General features: G+C 35.3%; 1 protein-coding gene across 1 annotated transcript in view; it reads left to right on the forward strand.

Annotated features, from left to right (window-relative positions):
- SGCZ (sarcoglycan zeta) overlaps nt 1-23,863 on the forward strand; it is a 1,051,274-nt gene that overhangs the window by 1,008,323 nt on the left and 19,088 nt on the right. Inside the window, exon 6 of the mRNA XM_026508469.3 lies at nt 23,734-23,806. Within this exon, the coding sequence (XP_026364254.2) occupies nt 23,734-23,806 (73 nt within the window). The remainder of the gene's footprint in view (nt 1-23,733; nt 23,807-23,863) is intronic.

Raw genomic sequence — 23,863 nt, forward strand, 5'->3', positions numbered from 1 at the left:
GTAATCCAGGAGGCTGATGGCAGATGAACAGGTATTTCTTTTCTACCCTTTTCCTTCCTTCCTTCCTTCCTTCCTTCCTTCCTTCCTTCCTTCCTTCCTTCCATCCTTCTTCCTTCATTGCTAACATCTTTCCTTCCTTTCTTCCTGGAAGATAGCCAGTCATGAGCAAAGACAGGCCAATACAGCAGGAGCCAGCATGTGGAGGGTGAAAAAATAGGTCAGTGGCATTTGAGGTAATGTAAGAATGGTGTGTGTGTAGCTTGGGAAGGAAGCATGGTAGGGGCAAGAGCACACCTGAGGAGGGCATCAGGGAGGCATAGAGGCCCATCAGGTTTATAAGATGGGATACATGTGGGAGATTGAGCAAATCTTTAAATATATGGATGTCCTCTTATCTAGAGGAGATAAGTTTCTCACTCATCGAGAAGGGTGGTAGAGATATGGAAAGGAGAAAAGCTAGAATTAATTCTGTGTTGTTGGACTGGAAGTACTGGTGTAAACTCATGCTTTTCAACTCCTAAGAGTAGATAGAGAAATAAATATAGATGCAAACATGTGTCAGTATTGCTTGCTACATATGTAGATATGCATTTCCTAGCACTATCTATAGGAATGGCTATGGGTTAGTGATTCTAGCAGCACTGAACACAACTAGTTCTCAGATTTTATTTCAGAATACCATTCTCTAATAAAAAGAACTAAGGACTGTTTTTGGGGGAAAAATGCATGATACTCAAGCTGAAGCAATAAAAAACTAAAATGCGAAAGTGCCTCAAGACGGGCCCCACCCTCAGAAATCTCCTAAACCTTATTCTCTCTGAAAGACCCTATCTCCAAATAACATCACCTTGGAGGTTAGGACTTCCCTCTTACCAATCTTGAGGGGACAATATTCAGTCTGTAGCACCATAGTTAATTATTTTCTTAGAGTTTAAAAAACCAAATATACAATATTAAATTTCAATTCCGTGAAGATATTTATATAGGGAAATATAATTACAGAGCATTGGTTTGGAGCTTTCTGATGATATGGCTTTGATACAATGGTAGATCTCAGAGAATCTAACACAACAATGTCTATGTGGTCCCTTAGTCTGTTCCTCTTGAATATCAGTTGCCTTGGTAGAGTTTTATAGTAGCTGGGTTGCAAACAACGAAGATTGCAGTCCCTGTTAAGTAAATAATACACAGGCCTGTGTTGTTGATTGAAGGGGGATCCTGCAGTTTGAATCCATTTCGTTTCTCCTTTTGTTCTTTCTTGGCAGTAGTGTCAAAACTCTGTGGGATACATCATATCATCAATGAACTAGAGTCTCAATTCTGATTTTCCTGTTAGATTAGCCAACTCCAATTCCTTTTACCATTCCACTCATGCTTAGGGATGGCTGTAGATCACTTTCTGACAAGGTTCAACTAGTCTAAGGAACAAGCTTGAGAGAGGTTTATGGATCAAAGTAAGTACTCAGGTTGAAGGCCCCAAATTCTGACTTTAGGAGAGAATTCTAACTATAAACTTTTATTTTTAAATAATTATAAATTCACATGCTGTTGTAAGAAATGATACAGTGAGATTCCACGCAACATTTACACAGTTTCTCACAATGGTAACAACTTGCAAAACTATGGTATAGTATCACAACAGGATATTGACATTGCTACAGTCAAGACACAAAACAGTTCTATCACTAAAGGGATGCCTTGTTGCCCTTTTGAAGCCACACCCACCTTAACCCCTGATTACCACTTATCTGTCCCCTGATTCTGTAATTTGCTCATGTAAGAACATTATATATAAACTCCTTCGGTAGTGACACTTTGGAATTATTTATTTATCTCGTACTCAGCATAATTCCCTGGAGATTCATTTGAGTTGTTGTATATATCAATAGTTGGGTTTTTTTCCTTTTCATTAAAACTGAGTATTCCATAGTATGAATATACCACAGTTTATTTATTCACTCAGTGAAGAACCTCTGGATTGTTTAGGTTTTGGCTACTAGGAATGAAGCTACTATGAACATGTGTGTACAGGATTTTGTGTAGACATTTCATTTATCTGGTATAAATTGCCACGATTATAATTACTCCATGATATGGTGGATCTATGTGCTGTTTTATAAGGAACTGCCCAATTGTTTTACACAGTGGCTGTAACATTTTAGATTCTTTCCAGAAATGTATGAGTTTCTTTGTATCTTCTCCAGCTTTAAATGTTATCATTAATTTCTTTATCTAAAAAGTGTGTAATCACGTGGTGATAGCTGTGTAATATTTCATTGTGCTTTCAATTTGCATTTATCTTAGGCCCAACGATGGTGAACATATTTATGTGTTTATTTTCCATCCGTCCATACATCCATTTTAGTAAAATATCTACAAAATCTGCTGCCCATTTACTAATTGGATTGTCTGTATTTTTTACTTTTGTTTTGAGTGTCTTTATATATTCTATCTACTAGTCCTTTGTTAAAGATACAGTTTGCAAATATTTTCTCCATCTCTGTATCTTCTCTTTTCATTCTTTTAACAGGGTCTTCAGTGAAACAAATTTTTAAATTTTGATGAGGTGCCATCAATTTGTTTTCTTTTCTGGATCATACTATTGGTATTGAATCTAAGAATGCTTTGCCTAATCTTACATACCAAATATTTGGTTTAATTTTTTTCCATAGAGTTTTATAGTTTTATGTTTTACATCTAAGTCTGTTACACATTTTGAATTAATTTTTGGATATGATATGAATTTGAGGTCAATGTTCTTTGGGGTTTTTGCTTTTTGGTTGTTTTACCTACTAACATTCAATTGCTCCAATGCATTTCCTTTCTCCATTGAATTCCTTTTGCACCTTTGTCAAAAATCAGTTAGGCATGTGTCTACTTCTAAATTTTCTATTTCATTACACCAGTTGAGTTGTTTATCCTTCTGACAATATCACGGTATCTTGATTACTACAACTATAAAATAAGCCTTAATATTGGATAAAAAGAGTTTTCCAAACTTTATTTTCAAGATTGCTTTTGTTATTCTATGGCCTGTCCCTTTATATATAAATTTCAGACCATGTACTTCTATGTATAAAAAAAAAAAAAAAAAAAAAACCTTGGTTAAATCTTGATAGGAATTGCATTCAAGCTGCACATAAATTTTAGGAAAATTAACATCTCTACTATATTGAGTCTTCCAGTCCATGAAAATGTTATGTCTCTCCATTTACATAGGTTTTCACTGATATCTTTCATGAACGTTTTGTCATTTTCAGCATACACATCTGGTACATGTTTTGTTAACTTTTTAATTTTTTTAAGTAAGTGAAATTGGCATAGTGTTTTAATTTTTGTTTTTCTATGTATATTGTTAATAAATAAACTTTGATTTTTTTCACGTATTGATCCTTTATATTTGCGTTATGTGATTTTACTGAACTAATTTAGTAGTTATAGGAAGTTTTTGCAGATGTGGGCTTTTCTATATAGATCATCATGCCATATACAAATAGAGACAGTTTTATTTATTTCTTGCTTGTAAATCTGTATGCCTTTTATTTCTTTTTCTTGCCTCATTATAGAAGCTACAAATTCCTGTATTATCTGAATAAAAATAATGCAATGAGAAAAGAGATATTTCTCAAACAAATATTTTGAAAAAATAATAACATGCTCAGATCCTATAAGGCCTGGTCAGTCTATTCAAAGATCAAAGATCATACAAATTATTTCCTTGTAAATAATTTGAACATGATTCAGATCATAATGTGTTTTCTGATTAGATAGGCATATTGAAAACCCTCAAATGTCATGAACATTCCACAGAACATAAAAAGTCTATAGTTACTTATATTGCTCATGAATCAAATAAAAATTCTGACAAGAAAGAACATTAATCATTACTTCAAAGTGATAAGAATGATTGTACCTTCCAGAGGTGGCATTCTTTAAATTAAAAAAAAAAAATGTCATTAGCCAAAACTATTTAAACTAATAGAGAAAATAGGGGGAAATGTACAAAATGTTTCTAAGCCAAAAAAATAAATCCTATCCCAATATTCTTTCATTATTGTAGATTCTGTCCCCAATTTGAAAAATAATGACCATTTAGCAATTACTTTTGAGTTACTGTTACAGTAGAAACACAGAGAAATTTTTAACTTTGGCCCACTAAAAAAAAAAACTAGCTATCAGGGATTTATTCAACAAAATAAGTCCTGGACAATGACAACCTGTCACTGAATCCAAATATGTTCAATTCCAGGACAATGTAGCTGTTTTGAAGGGTCAAATGGGAAAGGAGGAATAGAGTTCAGAGAGGAATAGGCTAAGCAGAAATTACTGGAGGGGTTCAAGGTGCAGCAATTAAGAACTTTGCCTCTGGCATTATACCTCTGCTGCTTTCTCAAAGAGTGACCACGGGCAATTTAGTTAATAGGTTTCAAAGTGACCAGTTCCCCATCTGTAAAATATGAAGATAATAAATAATAACACCTCACTGTATTTTCACTGAATTAATGTGAGTTGATCCCTGTAAAGCATGGTGTCTGACACATACTAAGTGGTCAATAAATGTAAGAAATTATTGTTGTTATTATAACAGACATAAAAGTGTTACTTTATATTATGTGTTAAATGACACTCTTCCTCTGGTAGCACTTATTGTAAAGACCTTCTCAATTTAATTGTTTATCATTTGTTTCTCTCTCATATATACATAACTATATACAAGATAATGTTGAACACTTCATGTAATACTGAATAATATTCAATCCAATGTAATAAAAGTAATTTAATAGGCCTCTCAGGGTATTTAAGTAAAAACAATATGAGATAAAAGTAAAACAAAAAATAAATATAAGAAATGTATTACGTAATAAGCTTTAGAACCAAAAAATTGCAACTAATCAAAATAATGAAATTAATAACATTCTGTCATAATCTTTGCTATTGACAAAATATAGTCATTTGCATTAATTCATTTACTCTTAAGTATTTAAGGAGGTGTTTATCATTATCTTCATTCCACGAACTGAGCCTCAGGTGAAGTGATTTGCACAAAATACCCACAGCTATCAATGGCAGACCAGGAAACAGATCTGTCTCCTCACTATTAGCCCAGTTGCATTTCTACTTGGTTTTATCTGTGTGTATAATATATTATACACATTATGCATGTGTGTATAATATACTTAGATCCTGAATAAGAATTTCTGTAACAAGAAGAAGAGCTTCTAGGATCTGATTTATTTAGCAGGTAGGTCATTATTTCAAGCAGATTTATTTAGTAGGCTGGAAAAAGTTAAAGGTGAAGAGGAATGAGCACATTTAAATACTGTATATCTGACTTTCTCAACTAAATCATAGAGAGCTCCAGGAGTAACCTCTCTGTCTTCATGTAGCTATCTAAATTGAAAGCTCAAGATATGCCAAACAATGTCAAAGGAAGATTGAGGTAAATGATTGATGTTATAGTCACTGCGGAAAAACACTAATGTATTCTTGGTCAGAAATTCTAAAAATCTTTGCAATTTGAGAAGGAACTAATTTTAGTTTCAAGTCAACTGTATATTCATCAATCAGGCTGACTTTTGTCATCAAAAGGTACTTGCTGGAGTGTGTCAAGGTAAATTTTATTCTTAATTTCACCTTTGGAGATTTGTATAAGTGTGTTTTGTCTAAGTAGATAAAATTTTCATGTTCATACAAATGATCACTGGGACAATCTTACATTTCCCAATGAAGGTAGGGAGAGAAAGTGGGCAAGACGGAAGGAGAAAGGAAAAAGGTATTATAAGCTTGACTGGGTTGCCTACTTTTGCCAATTACTGATGGTGTTAATTTCCCGTTGGGGGTTGGAAGTCTGAAATGGTCCTGACTGGACTAATATCAAGCTGTTTTCTGGGCTGTGCTACTTTCTGGGAGGATCTTTTTTTTTTTTTTTTTTTTTTCCTTTTTCCAGTTTCTAGATGTCCTAGGCATTCCTTGACCCCTGGATTAGCAATGACAATTCCAATTTGTCATCTGAATTCCCCTTTGCTTTTAAGGTAACATATTCACTCACAGATATCAAGGATTAGGACATGGATCTTTGGTGAGGGGAAAGGATTATTCTGCCACCCACTAACTGATAATGGATCTATTTCACCAAATGATATTTTTAGTCACCAAACTGACAGTTCCTGGAAGATAGAAACAATAGGTATAAGTTCCCTTCTTTCTCAAATTCAGAATTGGTAAGGCAAAGAAAACTGAACTAGGACTGAGCTTCTCTGTGCTCAGGCAATAATTGGTTTGTGCTTTTCCTAACCCCGGGTCATCTAAATCCTTATGCCTTAGCTTATGCAAGCTGTTTAGCCTCTCTGTGCTTCAATTCTTGAACCGTAAATGGGGATATTATTTTTAAAATTTCTCTCCGAATTTTACTGTAAGAATGATACTATTTGACTTGGTATTTGTTCAGCACTTAGTGCATGACTGAAGTAGTTTAAGCATTGAGTGAATATTTTCCATGATCATCAGTATCGCCAGTAGCAGCATCAACAGTGGTAGTAGTGGTGGTGGTAGGAGAAAGAGTAGAAGAAGGAGGAGGAAGAAGAAGAATATGGAAGAAGGAGAAGGAGAAGGGAAAGTAGTAGTGCTATCAGTGTCTCCATCTTGTTAGTTCCTGATTTCCTCATAAGGTTAATCTAAAGATCAGTAACATTATGTAGGAGAGAACACTATACAAATGATTTGAAATTAGGACAAATTATTATCCTGTTTAAAATGTGGCCAAACTGAAAAAGAATTTCTAAAATGCCTCTTTTAATTGTCCAACTGAAAGACATGGCTGGTGCCTTTATTATTAGCTTTTCCCCCCATTGGTTGAAAGGTAGCCTTAGAGGTGCTGACACCCTGGCAAGGCATTTGGGGTGATCCCTGGGTGCTGCATGTGCTGAGCCTGCTCCCTGGGGCTCTGAGAGGCAGAGAGATCCTTGCACATTCTTGAAGTGATGTGTAGTGAATATGAGTCCGAGGCGCTCTAGAACTGTTCTCCACATCTGTTGGCTGAAATCAGACATGAGCTAAGGAAATTTGCCTAATTCATTCAGAAAATAAAATATATAGGTTTTGATCATGGTTCCAGACGTGAATTCTTAATCTCATGTGACATGCCTGCAAAATTGGGAAAAAAGATGTTTGAGGATAACTTAATCACAATTTCTCTAAATCTCTCTAAATCAAGTATAATATCCATTTATAGGATCGGTTTCTTATTTATGCACAGTTCTTTCAGCATCAGTCCTTATCCCCCATACAAACACAAAACCTATACAAAATTGGTGAAGAATTTATGTTTCATTGCACGGCCTGTTTTAAGTTTCTGACTGAGAAGTGGAATGAATTATTTTTTGGTAATCTTTGGTAATTACCCTGGTTGGTTTGGACTTTAGAACGAGTGGATCATTATAAGCTTTCAGCAGCCGGTCTTTTTACTCATCCACCCTTTATTGCGTAATAGGTGAAATAAATATGGAATCTCAGCCGTAAAAATTATCTGAAATTTCAGTTATTCCAAATTTCCCACCAAGTTTAAATTTTCTCTATTATGTCTTTGTAATGTGGTCATTCCCTCTTTCAGCACTTGACGGAAATCTCATAATCTCTCAAGATAGTGATTTATCTTTAGACATTTACTCAAATACTTCTATTTAAGATGACATCTAATTAAGACACTTGTACCTTTTAAGAAGAATTATATATAAAATGAAAATGCCTGTGAAAGCTTTTTTTATATGTTAAAGTAGAAAGATTTAAGAGGAAATAATGTTTCCCAAATTTCTCTGCAAATTAAGCAGTATTTTGAGTTTCTAATCGGATGAAGGAGAAAAAAGGGCCTAAAAACCAGGGGAGGGGACATGAAGAAAGCTGCCAAATGATGCATGTTGACCAGTGAAGATTTTATGAGGCCCTTTAAGAACCTGGAAATTTATTCATACCTTATGGAAATCTAATATTCGTTTTTAATTCATGTCATTCAATGCCATTCTATATTTTAAATGGCTAAAATTATTCCATTTTATTGAACCACAATAGTTTATTAATTAATTCCCTATTATTGAACATTTGGATTATAGTCAATAACCTAAACAAGGCTGTCATTCAATTCCTTGTAGCTACATATTTATATACAAAGATATCTCTTCAGGATAAATTCCTTGAAATTGAATTGTTTGTTCCAAGTATAAGAACTCTGAGGTATTCATTATTTGCCCTCTCATGATCAGTGAATGAAAATTCTCGTATTCCTGAACCACCATAGATCACTGTCTTTTTTTTTTTTTTCTTTAAAAGCAGGCCCCATGCCCCAGCATGAAGCCCAGTGTGAGGCTTGAATTCATAACCCTGAGATCAAGACCTTAGATCAAGAGTCAAACGCTTAACCGACTGAGCCACCCAGGTGCCCCAATCACTAAATCTTCTAAACTGACTTTACACATAACCAAACATGCTAGATAATCATGAAGTATACACAGATATAGATACAGATCTAAATGATACAGATACAATATAGATAATTTTTTATTTGATTTGATTTTTTTAAGATTTTATTTTTAAGCAATCTCTACACCCAACATGGGGTTCGAACTCACAACCCCAAGATCAAGAGTCACAGCCTCCACCAACTGAGCCAGCCAGGTGCCCCATAATAATCTTTTAAAAAAAATCTCACACAGTCCTCTAAGGAGGAGAGGATACACAGTTTTATTTTGTTTTGTTTTACACAAAAGGAAATTAAGATTGTAAATAGCTAAATGACTTATTCAATGCCATGCTGCTAGTGAGACCTACTGAGAACACATTGAGCCGTTTTCTGTGGTGTTGCGTGTCCCCTCCAATGTCACCCTACTGAAAAACTAGATACTTTCTGATACTTTGTGTATTGAACTGACAAAATAAATATCGGCACACAATCATTTAACTGAATAGCAGACTTTAAGTCATCTAACTTTGAGCCTGACTTCCTTTTTTTTTTTTTTTAAGATTTTATTTATTTATTTGACAGAGAGAGACAGCCAGCGAGAGAGGCAACACAAGCAGGGGGAGTGGGAGAGGAAGAAGCAGGCTCATAGCGGAAGAGCCTGATGTGGGACTCGATCCCGCAACACCGGGATCACGCCCTGAGCCGAAGGCAGATGCTTAACCGCTGTGCCACCCAGGCTCCCCATTGAGCCTGATTTCTATTTTCTTATTTTATGTAGGATTTTAAGAAAAAAACAAAACATTTTAATTTGAAACAAGCGTAGAAATTTAGTAAGACATGTTATTTCAAAATGGCTATCTAAAAAAAAACGAACTCCAGGAAAGGTTTTATTTTCAGTGAAAAATGCACTTTCTATAAATTCCACAAATACTTTAGTCACTTTCCAAACAGCCACATAATGGCATCCATTTGCTTGTGATCCCAAAGTGGAAAATAGTAAATAAAGGTTTGTCTCAGCCATGAAGATAATAGAAACTAACATGACAGGCTGACTTTTCTAGTGTCCTGGTCACTAGAAAAGATTCAAATAAAATTACATCTCTTTTTTGTTTTCATTTATAATGTCCTGATTAATAGTGACATGGAGCATTTTTTTTCCCCAGTGTACTAACTATTCAGGTTTCTCTTTTTGTGAGTTACTCATTAGTATTTTTTTTTTTTTTTTTTGGAACGAGTTGTTGTTTTCTTATTGCTCTGTAAGAATTCCTTATATTTTCTGGATGGTATTTGTGTATCAGTTATATTTGCTGTTGATGATGTGTTTTTATATTTAATTTTGCTTAAGGGTCTTTTTAGTGCTAAGAAAAATTTTATATTAATATAGTCAAATTTATCAATTGTTTTCTTAAAGATTTATATATCTTCTGTCTCAAGAATGTATCCGTACCTTCCCATAAGAAATATATCTTTGACTTTAAAGTTTCTGCAAGACCAGAGGGTTTAACGTGGTACGACAATGCAGTTTTAATTTGTTTCATTTGATTACAAATGAGCTGAACTGTTTTTTCAGATGGTTTTTGAATATTAATGATCCTTTTTTTGTGAAGTATCTCTCCAAGTTCTTGGTCATTTCCTGTGAGTTTCACTTTTCTCAATTACTTTTTAGAGTTCTTGATATATTTGGAAATTGATCTGTGTCAGTTTTATGTGCTGCAAGTGTTCTCTCCAAGATCAATGTTTGCCTTGTTTCAATTTCTTATGGTGCCCTTTGTTCAGCAGAAATTCTTAATTTCAATGTATCAATTTTATCATTTTTTTCTTTACTCTGGGCAAAACCCTTCTCTAATCTGAAATAAAAAACATATTCTCCTATATTGTCTTCTACACATTTTATAACTTTGCCCATCACATTTTTAATCCTGCTGAAATCTATTTTTGATAAATACAATTTGATCTTCCCATATGTGTAAACAATTATCCCAGCATCATTTATTCACTAGTCACTTGTTTCCCCAGTTATATTGAATAGTGACTGTCATAAATCAGCTTTCCATACAGATGTAATTACATGCGCTGGTCTGTTTCTGGGGCCTCTTTATTCCATTGTCTATTTCTCTCTCTCTCTCTACCAGAGCCACACTGACTTAGTAACTAGAACTTTTTGTATGTTTTGTAATCTGGTAGGGAAAATCTGCCTACTTGAATTGGGGAGGGATTCAGAATTGCCTTATTATTCTTGGCCCAATATTCTTCTAGATAGATTTAGAATCAGCTTGTCAAATTCCATGAAAATAGCATTGATGATTTGAGATTGCATTAAATCTTTTCAAGGTTTTGGGGGAAATTAACAACTTTAGGTTCATATCTTCTTATTTATGATCACATTATGTTCTTCTTACATTTAAAATTGCTTTAATATCTTATGATTAAATTTAATAATTCATTCTATAAAGGGTTTCCAGAGCTTTTATTAAACTTTAAGTCAAAGTAATTCTCTTACTAATTTTATTAAATTATCTGTGTGTTCTTTTAGGTTTTCTGTGTAGAAGCCATGAGAATTTTGTTACTTTTTCCCCAAACAATACACTTTTCATGTACAGGATTTTTCCTTCCCTTCCTTCCATGTGGTAGTACAAGAACTATAGTGGAGAGTTGAATCCAAGTGGTGATTCTAGACAAAAGGTAAAACCACATCACACCTTTGTACAGCTGCTGCTCATAAGTGAAATATTTTGGTGTGTCACCAGTAAGTTTGAGGTTGCTGTAGGTTTTGTGGTTTTGTTGTAGATGACTCTAACCTGGGGGAAAAAGTTCACCTGCATTCCTATTTTTCTAAAAGGTGGTAACTGTTATTGTGGTTGTTGTTGTTAATCACAGAAAAACGTTGAACTTTCTGAGTGGTAGGTCTGAATCTTTTGATATGATTATATAATGTTCTCCAACAAGGAATTAGTATGGAGAATTTTATTAATTAATTTTCTTCTGTTAAACAAAAATTACATTCCTATAATAAATACTAAAGAAATGATCTTGATATTTCTTACTTTACTGTTGGTTTCAGCATGATACTTTCTTTAGGATCTTAGTATCTATACCCATGAACAAATATGAACCTTTAAATTTTCTGTCTTGTGTGGTTCTTGTCTGGGTTTGGTATTGAAAATATCCTTCATATATTAAGGCATTGTGTTTTCTCTTTTCCAATTCTCTGAAAAAGTTTCTATTAGATTGGAACTTTATTTGGAGAATAAACTCATTTTATTCAGGACTCACAAACTAAAACATCTGGGTCTGGTACTCCTCAGTGAGATTCTATATGCTACATTCACACACAAACACACAAACACAGATGTTTACGTTTCTGTCACAACATACTGTCTAGAAAAAAATGAAAACTTTATATTGAAAATATTGTATATCTGCTTGACAGGTTCATGGTGACATATTTGGTAAACATATCAGAGTATTCCAGAAATGTAAAATCACAGGGGCACCTGGGTGTCTCAGTCAATGAAGCAGCAGACTCTTGATTTCTGCTCAGGTCATGACCTCAGGTTCCTTGGATCGAGCCCAGCATCAGGCTCTGGGCTCAGCCTGGAGTCTGCTTGAGGATTCTCCCTCTCTCTCTCTGTCTCTCTCTCTGCACCTCCCCCATCTCTCACACATGCGCGCGCTCTCTCTCTCTCTCTCTCTCTCGATCTCGCTCTCTAAAATAAATAAATAAATCTTTAAAATAAATCTTTAAAGTAAAATAAATCCATCTACATCTAGATATAGATATATATAAAATCATGAATCTAGGCAATCCTGTTGTACATTACCCCCTCCCCAAATTAACAGCACAGATGTATTTATACAAAAAAATCTAGTGCTAACCTCTGAAGCATTATTTTGGAGCTCAGAGGAACACCATCTTTAAAGCTACCCGGTGTGGCACACAAACCATGCACATAAAATTCAGGGTGACATAATAGCTCAAGGATTTTGAAGGTCCCTGGACTTGTCTACAAACTGTGGATGCTCAGACTGGTTATGATTTGCATAAAACTCTAATGGTTTACTCTGCTTGGAATTGCTCTAAAAATCATTCAGAGGCATTCACAGCAATTCCAGCCGGGAATATGATGAGTGTTCATGGTGAAGATACTGTTATAGAGGGAAACAGGGTTCTGGTAAAAACCTGCTATTCTTTACATTAATTAAAAATAATGCTACCAATCCTCTTGTGGGTAAAAAACAAACCCAAATAAGTGGAGCTCTCTTTGTTTACCTCTTGGCGCACAATGAATTACATGGCGGGTGACAACATAAAATTCACAGGAGCAATCTGGAACAACAAAAGGTAAAATAAAATAAAATAAAATCTCATAGAAATGAAAGGATGAAGGAAATTTATTTTGGCATTAACAACTGCTTTCTGATGTCTGTGAACCTAGCTGTTTCCCGTTTGGGCTCTATCTGTGTTTAGAGATAGATAAACTCTCCTGTTATTACAGGATAGGCTTTTGAGACTTGCATTTTTCACCTGAATTTTTATAAAACTCAGTTAATACTAAAAGAATGAAAACATAAATATCAAGGCAAGTTGCCTATACAAACATTCCAGATTCTGACTATCCACATCAACAGAGATGCTCTGAAAATCATAGGTTAAACTATGATGTTTTAGAGTCATTTAGATATCTTTTTTAAATATTTTATTTATTTGAGAGAAAGTGAGAGAGAGCACATGCTTGGGGAGGGGCAGAGGGAGAAGCAGAGTCCCTGACAAACGGAGTGATGATGAGGTGGGGCTAGATCCTAGGACCCTGACATCATGACCTGACCCTGACTGACTAAGCCACCAGGGTGCCCCAGTCATTTAGATATCTTGAGATAAGAAAGAAAGTCTAAATTGTGTTGAATGTGGTATCACGTTAAAAGTCCTAGCTTTGTTCACATGTCAGTTTGTACAGATTAACCACGTAGTTCGGGGTCATAGAGCTATTTACAGAATTAGCATCTTTTGAATATACAAGGCTTTAGGGTTTTTTTCAAAATGAAAAGAGACAGTAGGAAGTTCAAATAAATCCATACACAATGTAATATCTGAAGCCACTGAAGACAATCGGGTACTATCTGTTTCGGACAACTTCCCTACTGATTTTTATTTTCCATAAAAAGCACTGGAGATATATCCATTCGATGTCAATGTATCAAAAATCTTAGGGGGAGAAAATTAAGAAATAAAAGTACTGCTGTGATGATGAGTCCCTGTCCTTGTACATTCCATTAGGTAATGACCAGCACAGTGTGCCGGTAGGAAACACAGTCTTCCTATCTGTACTTACAGCCACAGAAAGCCCATCTTCTCTTCAGAGACTAATCTAATTAGGGGTGAAGAAACTGAAAAATAAAATATGACAAAAAGGCAGAATTAAGCTATTCACTTTTCTTCCCCAAAGCAACCGGAGTTTATCTTGCGACTGACTGTAGATTTTTAGATAAGTGAATTTCCACAACGATCCAAAAAGCTGAAATTGCATATAGATTGAGCGATGATTGAGTTTCTAAAGGAGAAGGTTACATAGAAAACACGCATGCGTAAGAATGAACATGACCTTAAAGAAGCAAAACTAGTATTAGATATACTATCTGCATGTAGGTAAAATGCCCAAACCTCAAAACAAAATGTACTACTAGATTAAGTATTTCAAAGCTTCCAAAAAGTATTTAAATGTGATAAAAAGATAATTCACCTAGAGATCTAGTTTTATTAATTTTCTAAATCTTACCATGAACTAACCTTTTATGAATCTTTTTTACAAAAAAAAAAAAACAATATAGGTAGTTCATATCAAGTTATTTCATAGTTCTACATTTTAATTTCTGTTAGAATGTTTACAATGTAGTGATAAATCAATTCAAACATTCCTGCCTTTTAATAAATCCATAACAACAGAATCTTATGACTATTATGTTTACTAAAGATACGTTCTTGGTGACATCTTTACATTTAGGATTTTCTAGAAGCCACAGGTGTGTATTGTTTCTCATTCGTTTAGTGTATGTAAGTTAAGTAAAGGGCAAAATGACAACCTCAGTAATTACAGACCTTAGAATTACTTATTATTTCCTGAATGTGTACATCCTCAGAGTGAATGAAGAAATCTCGCCTTACTATTCTAAAAATTTTTTCGGAGGTGGGAATTTGAAAGACGGGTTATTTCTGTACCTTTTTCCTAGATGTAATTTTCATCAAACTACTTATTCATTCAATATGAACATAATTTATTTTCTTTTCCCTTCTGTCTTCTTCACACATGCTTTAAAATTTCAATTATTTTTGTTTCATTGAGAGCAATAGAAAGAATTAAGAAAGAAGAGGTATTCTCCCCTAAACAATTGGAGAAATAAATGCTAGTAAAATACAAACTACTTGAAGGTTATAAAATATGAGCAAGAAGCTGCCTGCATTATTTCTAGTCCTGATATGTCTAAGTCTTTTTTGATTAGTGACAAATCAAATATTTTTGAAATAGACTTCATCTTGAAGAAAATAGTTTTATTCTAATGCATTTTCCATCTGATTAAGTATCCTTTCCATTATCTCTTTTTATCTTTTGAAAGCCTTCAGAAGTGGAAGAGAGGACATGATTTGGCATCTGGGAGTAAATGCCTTGAGATATTTTTTAAATTATAAAAAATGCTGACTGAAAAGTAAAAACAGATTTTGAAATAATACATTTTCAGAAATCTTGGCAGCTTATTCTCCCATCTCAAATGAACAACATGGTGTTTTTTTGTTTCCATCAGAAAGACAATTTAACAATATTGCTTCCCTGTTTCACTAGAATAATTAACAGTGGCTAGGCTCATAGTAACAGTTTCAATAAATTCAGATCATCACCTCAGGATATTAATAACGCAATTTGTATTAAAGTATTAAACAAAGAAATATGTTAAGAAACAAAGTTCCCATGTTTTATACATAAATTATAAATAGAATAATTTTTAATGTATTCATGCTTTCATTCTTTCCTTCCCATTCTTTCTTTCATTTACTGACCCCAACTATATATCTGAATCTAAGATCAGTGCTAAGTGTACAAAATTAATTAAGACAAAGTCCTTGAGTTCAAGGAACTCGTGAGTTATTGGGTAAGAGTTCAAAGCAGATTGCACAGCAATGTGATAAACGCTATACCAGTAATTTTCATGAGGAGCTGGGGAAGCTGAGCAGAGGGAGGAAGAGCAGGAACGACACAGGTAATGTTTGCTTCACAGAGAAAATTATCTAGAATCAGATCCTAAAGAATTTGTAGGGATTACTGTCAAAGGGGAGAGGAATGGAGGGGGTAGGTTAGGAAGAAATAGTATTCATGACAGTTCATAAATATTTCAAAACTTGCAAGACTTTTATTGTCACAAGTGTAAAATGCATAGCACTTCTAAGAGGTATGTTCTGCTAAGACATTTGGACTTGACTTCTATAGATGATTGGATTCTGGAAGCATTTGAAGTGAGAATTACACAGTCAGGTTTGTTTTATTTTTGTGTTTGTTTTCAAGATTTTTATATACTTATTTGGGAGAGAGAGAGAGAGGGAGAGAAAGATAATGAGCTGGGGGGAGTGGCAGAGGGAGAGGGAGAAGCAGACTCCCTGCTGAGTAGGGAGCCCAAAGAGGAGCTGGGATCCCCCGGATCCCAGGTCCAGGACCCCAGGATCATGACCTGAGCCACCCAGGCATCCCTCATCTTTGTTTTAGAGTGCTAGTTGGCAGTGGTATGGAGGAATGGAGTATGGAGGAATAACAGAGAGAAAATAAAAGTGATATTGAAGTTGTGGAAAGAAGTAAACTAATAAGGAAATTGAACAAGAAAGGACGTCTTAGTATACTTCCTAGTTTCTGAATTAAGTGTTTAGGGGACACCTGAGTGGTTCAGTTGGTTAAGCGTCTGCCTTCGACTCAGGTCGTGACCCCAGGATCCTGGGATCGAGTCACACATTGGGCTCTTTGCTCAGTACAAAGCCTGCTTCTGCCTCTGCCCCATCCCCCGCTCATGCACGCTCTCTCTCTCTCTCTGACAAATAAATAAAATATTTTTTAAAAAGGTATTTAGGACCATTGTACCATTCATCAAACTAGCATTAAAAACAGGAGAAAAAAAAACTTTCAAGGGAAGATCCTTGAAAAGGATTGATAAGGATCAATATTTATTCGTTATCTCACGTATGTAAGAAACCATGTTGTGTAGAAGAATCCAGTGGGGTATGAGCAGTATGTCTTTGATTATTTTTTACTCTAGATGGGGAGTGATACCTATAATTTAAAATGTAAAATTTTAGGATAGATGTGATAGGTTCTAAATGAGCATGACAGGCAGTAAACCCTAAATATATTCAGAGGATGAACAGATTACATTTACCTTAAGAGGCGGGAAAAGTGGTAAAGAGACTTCGTAGATGAGTAGAGGAAAAGTAGTCTGAGCAGGGGGATGGGCTCTGATTACAGAAGTCTTGTATGCTGGGCAGAAGCAGTGTCCAAGAAAATAATATAGCTCTTTGTAGAGGTGAGGTGTCAGGAGATTTGGTGAGATAAATCTAGACATGTATAGGTTGTATTTTGTGGAGCGAGCTGGAAGCAGGAACACCATTTAGATTATTAAAATAACACAAGTGGGAGATGTCTGTTGAAATGTGTTGACATTTTTGTAAGGGTAAGGATGCTTGCAGGATTCACAGAAACTCTTTCTAATCTAGTAGAAGAAATGACAGTTAATAACTTACTTTTGCCAATAGGACTACTCCATTCCTTCTCGAAAGTATTTTTCTCTTTTGATTTGTAGGGACAAACTCATTTCTACTTCTATTTAAGGAGAAATGAGAAGAGGTATAGTATACACATTTTGACGTGTTTGGGGGAAAAAATCATGTAACTGTGACTGTTAGAAACTGAAGGTCCTTAGAGATCATGTTATTCAGTACCTAACTTTTTTTAAAGATTTATTTATTTGAGAGAGAGAGAAAGAGGAAGCGCAAGGAGAGGAAAGAGGGGGGGGGAGAGAAGAAGACTCCACTGAGCATGGAACCTGATACGGGGCTTCATTCCAAGACCCCAAGATCATGACCTGAGTCAAAATCAAGAGTCAGCACTTACCTGATTAAGCCACCTAGGCACCCCTGAGTGCCTCATTTTAGAAATGGCAACCAGAGGACTTTAAATATTTATCAGAGATCAAAAAATGAATTAGAGGCAGATCTGGGAATAGAATGAAACTTCCCCATCTAATCTTTGACTTTACCAATTTAGATTTGGAGGGAAAGAGATGCAAATAAAGAAAAAAGAAAGCAAGGAGTGAAGCCTTCCAAAGACTGAAATAATCTTTGGCATAGGTTTAAGTTTGAAAATAATGAATACATTGGAACTTTCTGGCACTTAGGAGGTACATGAATTTGCCCTGGACTTCATCCGTATTCTAGCATAGAAATTTCAAATGCTGCCTGGAATTCCTATGAATTGTGGGCAGAGGGCAGGGAGGGTTATGTTCTCTTAAGCTCCTTGGCCTCATGACCGTGATTTCCTTTCATGTTATCTTTTCTGTCCTATGTTGATCTGCATGTAAAACTTATTCCCTTCTTGTCCCCTCCAAAATACTACTACTACCAAACAAAAACCTCAAAACATATAAACAATCATGGTAGATTTTATTGAAAACTGAAGGCAGCAGGAGATCCCATTTGGCAAACATCAAGACAAATGACCTAAAAAATAGAATTTAAATGTTTCTATTTCTCTCTGGTCTCCTCCCCACAGTGTGAGGGGTGCCAGCCTTTCCTGATTCCTTTGTTCCCCTTCCATCTGGCCTTTCTCTTTTTTCTTCTCTCTGACTCTTCAGAACAGCAGACATTCCATGCCAGGCTTTAGCCTTCTCTTCTGAAGCCCCTTGGGCCCACTGATATGGAGACCCTGGGGAAGCCCAGTCTCTTCCTGGACCCGCAAGTACTATGTTCTTCAGGTCAATTCCTGAAACTTCAGAGAGATATATTAATGAATGCCTATCTTTCACTACATAAAGTGGTAGGAAGTGGCACTACAGAGTGAAAAAGGCCCATATCTCAAATACAATTAAAAGGGTGCCTGGGTGGCTCAGTTTAACCTTCTGCCTTCAACTTGGGTCATGATCCCAGGGTCCTGGGATCGAGTTCCACATCGGGCTCCCTGCTTGGCAGGGAGTCTGCTTCTCCCTCTGAACTTCACCCCACTTGTGCTCTCTCTCTCTCAAATAAATAAATAAAAATACAATTTAAAAAGATTTTATAATTTGTAAAGAGCCTCGTAGTGTAATTAACTGAAGAAATTGTGTGCATTCGAAGGCACAGGGTCAAACTTGAAGATAATGAATGAACAGCAATAGTTTTGCCCCTGAGATCTAGATGAATTCACCCAGAATTTCAGCCCTATTCCGATGGAGGAATTTAAAATGCTGTCTCAAGTTTACTAAATTTTTTGATTATTTAAGTCTCCTAACAGTCCCATGGACTGGATATTGGAGGTGGTGCTGCTATCATGACTCTGATTCCTTCCCACTAAGTTCTTAGAGCTATTGCTAGCTTGGAATTTTTATAAATTCAGTGACTGAGATTTCTCATTAAGAAGAGAAATATTATGGGGGCACCTGGGTTCCTCAGTTGGTTAAGCGTCCGACTCTTGGTTTCAGCTCAGCTCGTGATCTTAGGCTCTGTGCTCAGTGGGTACTCTGCTTGTCCCTCTTTCCCCTCTGCTCTTCCTCCTGCTCGCTCTCTCTCTCCGTCTCTGTCTCCCTCTTTCTCTACCTCTAAAATAAAGTCTTAAAAAAAATTTTAAAAAAAGAAAGAAAGAAAAGAAGAGAAGAGAAATATTCTAAGGAATGGCGTCCAATCCTACTCTTTCTTAACTTTTCCTTCGACTTTTAAAAGAAAGCTAAAACGCTGGTGGGGTTAATGACTGCTTCACCGACTCCAGTTACTTGGATGATGAATTTCCAGGACATCCTGCACAGAGAGCTAATAAGTATAAAACACAGAAAAATCACAACCATCCTTTGTCGTTAGTACAGGGTCTACTATGCATTTTTGTTTTCATTCTTCCACAATTTTTAAAACATCAGGATAAAGTTCAATTAAAAGGAAGATCATGCTGGACATAATTTTTTATGTAGAAGAAACGTCTTTCTCAGAGCTCATTTGGGCATTGATCCATCTTACCTGGTATCTGTGCACCTGCATCAGGGAATCCCTTGATTACTGAATAGAGTCTTGATTAATAAAATGCATTTACTATCTAACATTTAAGAATCCCTTTACAGTGTCAGATTTCAGAATTCAGCATGAGACCATGTTACTTGAAGCTGACATTTTGGCAATAGATAGTTCACGTGTTAATGAGTGAACCCATGTTGGGCCCTTAAAACTGCAAACACAATGTGTAATTCTTCTGTGGTGATTTTCATAAAGAAAAGTGACACAGAGAGGGAATTAAGGAATACTTAATTCTTACACTGAACCAGGCACATTTATATCCTATTTAAGAAAAACTTAACCCAACCTGTAAGGTTGGCATTTCTATCTTTATTTTTATCTATGGAAATTGAAGTTTGGACAGATTAAGTAACTCACTCAAGTCATTTAGGTAAGAATGAGGGAGCTGGGGTTGTCTCCTACTGTCTGCTACCTTCAAAGTGCATAGCGTATACATATGTCTTAAACTTATGTATTAAGCTGTCTTTAAATGTAAAGTAGGATCACAATCCCTATATACTCTTTCTCCTCTCCAGCAGAGCAGAATATGCCATCCTTCTTATTGTGTTTCGCAGCCAGGTATTATCATCTGAATGACATCTAGTCTTTTTGACCCTTAAGTTTGCTTGTCTCATCTTTCCTGACCGTTGCAATAGTCACAGTCTATGTTTTCCCAAAGCCTTAAAACAACGTTGTCACTTAAAATGATCTGAAATGCCCTTCAGCATCTATACAAACAGAATTGAATGTTGTATCTTTTTGAATGGCCCCTTAAAGCCACAATAAACAAATGTTTATTTAATCAACAAGTTTAAATATATATATATTGATAAATGTCTGTGTTGTGTACCTTCTTGTCCCTTTTCTGTCCCCCTTCCTTTTCAGTTTCTGTAGTTCTACAGCTTAAGATGTGAAAAATTCATCACACATTCTTTCTTTTCCTGAACTAAGAGTAAATCACGTCTGTACTTTCTGTACCAAATGTTGGTTGAAGGTTAGGATTAGCAGATATAATACATGACGCCCAGTTATTTTATTTTATTTTATTTTTTTGAGACTAGGTTACAATTTATTTATTTAATTATTTCAAAAATATAAGGGTTTTATTTTTTTATTTTTCCTTTAAATTCAAGTTAGTTAACATATAGTGTAATATTAGTTTCAAGTGTACAATATACTGATTCAGTTCTGAATTTCAGATAAACACCATATCATTTTTAATATAAGTATGTCCCCTGAAAATATTGCATACTTATATTAAAATTTTTTTTCATGTTTACCTGAAATTCAAAGTTAATTTGGTGTCCTGTATTTTTAATTGCTAAGTCTGGCAACCTTACTAATCATCTGACATTTGTAAAAGTTCCCAATTTGAAGGAAATATATATTTTAATTTTGATGTTTTATACTGTGAGATTATGTGCCTACTTCAGATGGCTTTTATTTTCCCTCACTGATTTCCTTTTAAGATGATCATTATTGCTTATTAATTGTTACTCCTTTGGTTCATTCTAGGACAGTAATGGAGAGGATGAGGATAATTTTCTCATTATCTGCAGGTTTATAGTTAGTTAATTATTTATGTTATTTTATTCAGTTTTCAAGTTAGCCCCTTAGGAGATATGATTACACATTATTTCTTCAAGAGTTTTTTTTTTTTTTAAGTCATCAAACAGTTTCTAAACTGATACTTAGATTTAAGACCTCTATCAGTTTTTAATCCCATTGGAAAATTAAACCTTTGATATCATTCTCCTTTTACTTTCACTGATATATTCTGTGCAAAGTTACTGTGTGTGCCATTACATGTTTGAAAATAAATATTGCGACTGCTTTTTAATTATATTTCTGTCATCTTGTCTGGGAAGTTTTCAAAGTCACAGAATAGTGGAAATTAATTTTTAAACTTTGCACATGGATAACTATTCTTTCTGGAAGTTATATCTTCTTTTAAAATGCAAAAGGAGTCTCTCCTTGAGATATGAAAATTTATACCTTGGAATGTCTCAAATGTCACCCCCACCACAATCACAAAATTAGGGTTTTGTTTTTTTTTTAAAGATTTTATTTATTTATTTATTCAACAGAGATAGAGACAGCCAGCGAGAGAGGGAACACAAGCAGGGGGAGTGGGAGAGGAAGAAGCAGGCTCATAGCAGAGGAGCCTGATGTGGGGCTTGATCCCATAATGCTGGGATCACGCCCTGAGCCGAAGGCAGACGCTTAACCGCTGTGCCACCCAGGCGCCCCACAAAATTAGGGTTTTATCTAAAACTGTTACTTTACTTTCAAAGACCTATCTCTAACAATTTTCCACTCACAGAAATAAAATATATTACAAAATATCAAAAGAGTAAACTCCATAAAGAAAGAATTGCTCCGATAGTCTGTCTATATGTTATAGGGCCTACAGAGTCTCTCTAGAAAAACAAAACAAAACAAAACATCAACAACTACTAAAACCCAGTGAGAGGTCAACAAATGCCAACAGCTTTTAGCTTATAAACTGAAGTCTGTAATCTTAGGAATTTACTGTGGCAGAACCTTATAAATTTACCCTTAGAACCATAAGATAGATGAAACCACATTATAGTCTTGAAAAAAAACTCTTCCTCTCTGATTCAAGATCAAGGTCTGCATTGCTGTTTAATGTGAAGGAGTCATCTGGTGATTTTAGTATATTTTTCTTATAAAACAACATATTTTTAAGGAATTTAAGTGTTAGCTCTAATTTTCCAATGAAAATGTCATCACTGCTTATTGAATCGATGTATTTCCCATTGTTCTTCACAGTAAGCATAAGGAGCTTTATCTTATAGGTTTAAAATTTATATTTTTATTTGCATTATTTGTATTATTTGCATTATTTTGTGTAATTTGTATTAATAAGCTGGTGTAGAGGCCATTAATGGAACAGACATGACATGCCTACACCAAAATGTTTGATGAAGATTAAGCCAAAAGAAAATAAAGTTGTTCCAAAGGGAATGATCTAAAACATTTATGTGAAATTACAAAAGAAAAAAAAGAGATTTTGTCATCATCATCTTTTAAAAAATGTTGTTTTTGCATTTTTGAAATGCAAAGTCATTCTGTTTAGCTCATTTAAATTATGGAAAGGCTCTGGGAATCTGGAAAATCACATAGAGTCAATAAATGAAAGTGTAAATAGCGGGGCTCCTGGGTGGCTCAGTCGATTAAGCATCTACCTTCAGCTCAGGTCATGATCCCAGCATCCTGGGATTGAGCCCCACATCGGGCTCCCTGCTCAGCAGGGAGTCTGCTTCTCCCTCTCCCTCTGCCTCTGCCCCTGACTCCTGCTCGCTCTCACTCTCTTAAATAAACAGAATCTTAAAAAAAAAAAAAAGTGTAGATAGAATATAATTCAACTGCCTGAGGAAAGTGTTAGAGTGCATGACCTCTTTGGGTAAGTATGACCCCACATGAAGTCAACTGTAATGAAATGATTTTGAGCAGTTCATGGTTTTAGAGAGAGCCTTAGTTCCAATGAGGTCAAAGTAAGGTGCCGTGGATAATCTCTCTAATCAAAGGTGGGTGTTATGTGTAGGAAGATTGCCAAATGCCCCGTGAGACCTGTGTCTTTAAAGAATTAATGATATATTACGTGAGAGCTCACTCTCCACATTTTCATTCACACTCTGCTGTTTCTAGGAGATTAGAACTGAGTATTGTGACCTATCCCTCCCTCAAATTCATGTACCTGAGAAATAAAAAAGGAGGAGATGGTCTTTGCTCTTTAATCAGAGAGTGAAAATCCTCAGTCAATCTGAATTTGGCTAAATAAGGTAATCTCAAAAGTGGTCTACAGAGGGACATTTAGATTTACCCTTCTTGGCCTTTCACTACCTTGAACACATTTTCCAATTTTTCTCTTTTATTGTCTGTACTCCTGTTTCCAGTTGTGCCATTTTTTGGATGAATATTTGATGCATAAAAATAGAAATGAAAACCGCGTCTGTCCACTTGCTTGTACTGACTGCTGGATTCCTGTTCTGTCCAGGCACTGAAGGAGCAGTATTCGGGCACTCTGTTGAAACACCTCACATCAGAGCAGAACCTTCCCAAGACCTCAGGTAAGTTCTGGCTCTTCCAGCTCTGTCAGACTTTCCATCGCTGTTGATTTACTCTTG

The sequence above is a fragment of the Ursus arctos genome, unplaced genomic scaffold, assembly GCF_023065955.2.
Source record: "Ursus arctos isolate Adak ecotype North America unplaced genomic scaffold, UrsArc2.0 scaffold_27, whole genome shotgun sequence".
Lineage (NCBI taxonomy): Eukaryota > Metazoa > Chordata > Mammalia > Carnivora > Ursidae > Ursus > Ursus arctos.